Source organism: Parasteatoda tepidariorum, chromosome 11 (assembly GCF_982258835.1).
Source record: "Parasteatoda tepidariorum strain Cologne lab strain chromosome 11, Ptep-v5.0, whole genome shotgun sequence".
Classification (NCBI taxonomy): Eukaryota; Metazoa; Arthropoda; class Arachnida; order Araneae; family Theridiidae; genus Parasteatoda; species Parasteatoda tepidariorum.
This window is the reverse complement of record NC_141765.1, coordinates 6,598,929-6,601,077: the sequence shown is the minus strand read 5'-3', so window position 1 is coordinate 6,601,077 and position 2,149 is coordinate 6,598,929. Positions and strand designations below refer to the sequence as shown.

Genomic DNA, 2,149 nt, shown 5'->3' with positions numbered 1-2,149 from the left:
AAGCAAGATCGATACTTTGTCTTTAAGACAGCTACTGCAGAAAACCCAGTTTCACATAAGTAAGATGTTACAAAGGGCAATAAAATTTCTAAAGCTTTATTTGTTAAAGTAGGAAACTCGTCCTTTACTCGTAACCAAAACGTGACAATATTATTTTCGTGTTGAAACATCTGCTTTAATGTGCTGTCACTAGATAAGTCAATTATCATTTCCTGCTCTGCTGTCGTAAGGCCAAAATCATCATATTTTTCAATCACAAACGGGTTTCTAATCCATTCATATTTGGACATGTCAAGATCTTTAAAGTAAAGCGAGAATTGCTCCCTGAAACTGGTCAAGTGTTTATTAATAAGAACTTTACTTTCTTCTATTTCATCTGCAAGACAGGTAATTTTAAAAGTGGGAAACATATCAAAGTTATTATTTTTCAAACTTATTATCCACAGTTCCAATTTCCCATAAATGCAGTAACCTTGTCTTTCTGGACAAAAGCATGAATTTGAGGCCCTTGCATTGATTTATTTAAAGTACTGAGTCTTTGAAAAATATCCACTAAATACGCAAGTTTTACAAGGAATTTCGTGTCATAAAACAAGTTTGCTTCATCTCTATTATTATCAGTAAGGAATATGGCGATCTCTTCTTTTAGCTCAAACACCCTTTGAAGTACTTTGGAACGAGAAAGCCAACGTGCCTCACAATAATATAGAAGTGATGTATATTCTGAACCCATGTCATTACACAATTTTGCGAAAAGCCTTCCTCTTAATGGGCTATTTTTGATAAAATTTACAACTCTTATAATAACTTGAAATACTGTTAGTAAATCTTCACCCATATCTCTTGAAACAAGTGATTGTCTATGAATCATGCAATGCGTCCAACTTGCCCGAGGAGCCACCTTTCGAACTAGTGCCTGTAGACCAGCGTTTTTTCCTGCCATAGATGGAGCTCCATCTGTGCATAGTCCAACACAGTTCTCCCACAGAATGTTATATTCATTGAAAAATTTATCAATCATATTAAAAACTTCACTTGCTGTAGTATTGCCTTCAATAGGTTTACAGAATAACATGTCTTCTCTAACATCAGTTTCCACAACATATCTTACATATGTAATCAAGTGTGCCTCCTTAAGAACATCTGTAACCTCATCTACTTGCAACGCGAAAGAAGATCGTTTTACTTTTTCTATTAATTGATCGCAAAGATCTTCAGATATATCGGATATTCGTCTTCCCACCGTACTATCTGCAAGTGGAATGATTTTAAGTTGATCAGCATATGATTCACCTAGCATCGTAGCTACCATGTCAATAGCTGCAGGTAGCACTAAAGTTTCTCCTATTACATGGGGTTTTTTGCATTTAGCAATTCTATAAGAAACCTTATAAGACGCAAGCAATGCTTTTTGTGTAACAGACATGGTCTATGAAAACATTTCTTTTTGTTTATTTAAATTCTCCAATTTTCTTTGGAAAAATTCTATTGTCTTGCCAACGTGATCTGCATGCACGTTTTCGAGATGCCGTTTTAATTTATTTGGTTTCATGCTGTCTGAGGCCAAAGTATTCAGACACAGCAAACACATTGGTCGTTCTTGGCCATTAATGACTTTACAAGTAAATCCAAATGATAAGTACATTGGATCATATTTTCTACATTTAGGTTTACTATTTTGGGAAGATGTTCCGCTATTTTCGTTACCTCTTCTTTTGCCGTCTGCTTCTGCTTCATTCAATTTTCTTTTCAACCCAGTTACGTATTTATCCATCTAAAAGGGTTATTATTTTAAATCAAATAAAAATACTTTATAACAGTTTTGAAAATTACCTCAATATTAATTTAGAAGTCTACCAAAGCGAGTTTGTAGACAATCTGCGTGGAAACGGTCGAGTTTAACCAACGTTTCTTAACGAAATGCCGCGTGTCTGCTCTCGTCTGGGCGCACGCATCCAGGTGTAGTCGCGTCGTCCGAGTTTGAAAAACCCCGCAGTCGCGCGCAATTGATGATAGTTCCACACCAGATGTAATGAGCTCTAACGTCGTCGAATTAACGACGACCTTGGCTCATAAGCCTTGTCGGGGCCTGCTGCCTGCTTCTGTTTACTGAAGTTTGGCGGGAGTAGCCCCGAGAATACCCGGGATG

At 36.8% G+C, this 2,149-nt stretch overlaps 1 protein-coding gene across 1 annotated transcript; it reads right to left on the bottom strand.

The window, feature by feature from the left end:
- Positions 1–436: 436 nt before the first annotated feature.
- On the bottom strand, positions 437–1,426 carry LOC122271011 (protein FAM200A-like). The gene has a single exon (XM_043050721.2). It carries the CDS (start codon positions 1,424–1,426, stop codon positions 437–439), a length of 990 nt encoding a protein of 329 aa, XP_042906655.2.
- Between the last annotated feature and the right edge of the window lie 723 nt (positions 1,427–2,149).

Coding starts and splice junctions, on each gene's coding strand:
- LOC122271011 (XM_043050721.2), bottom strand. CDS start 1,426: ATGTCTGTTACACAAAAAGCATTGCTTGCGTCTTATAAGGTTTCTTAT.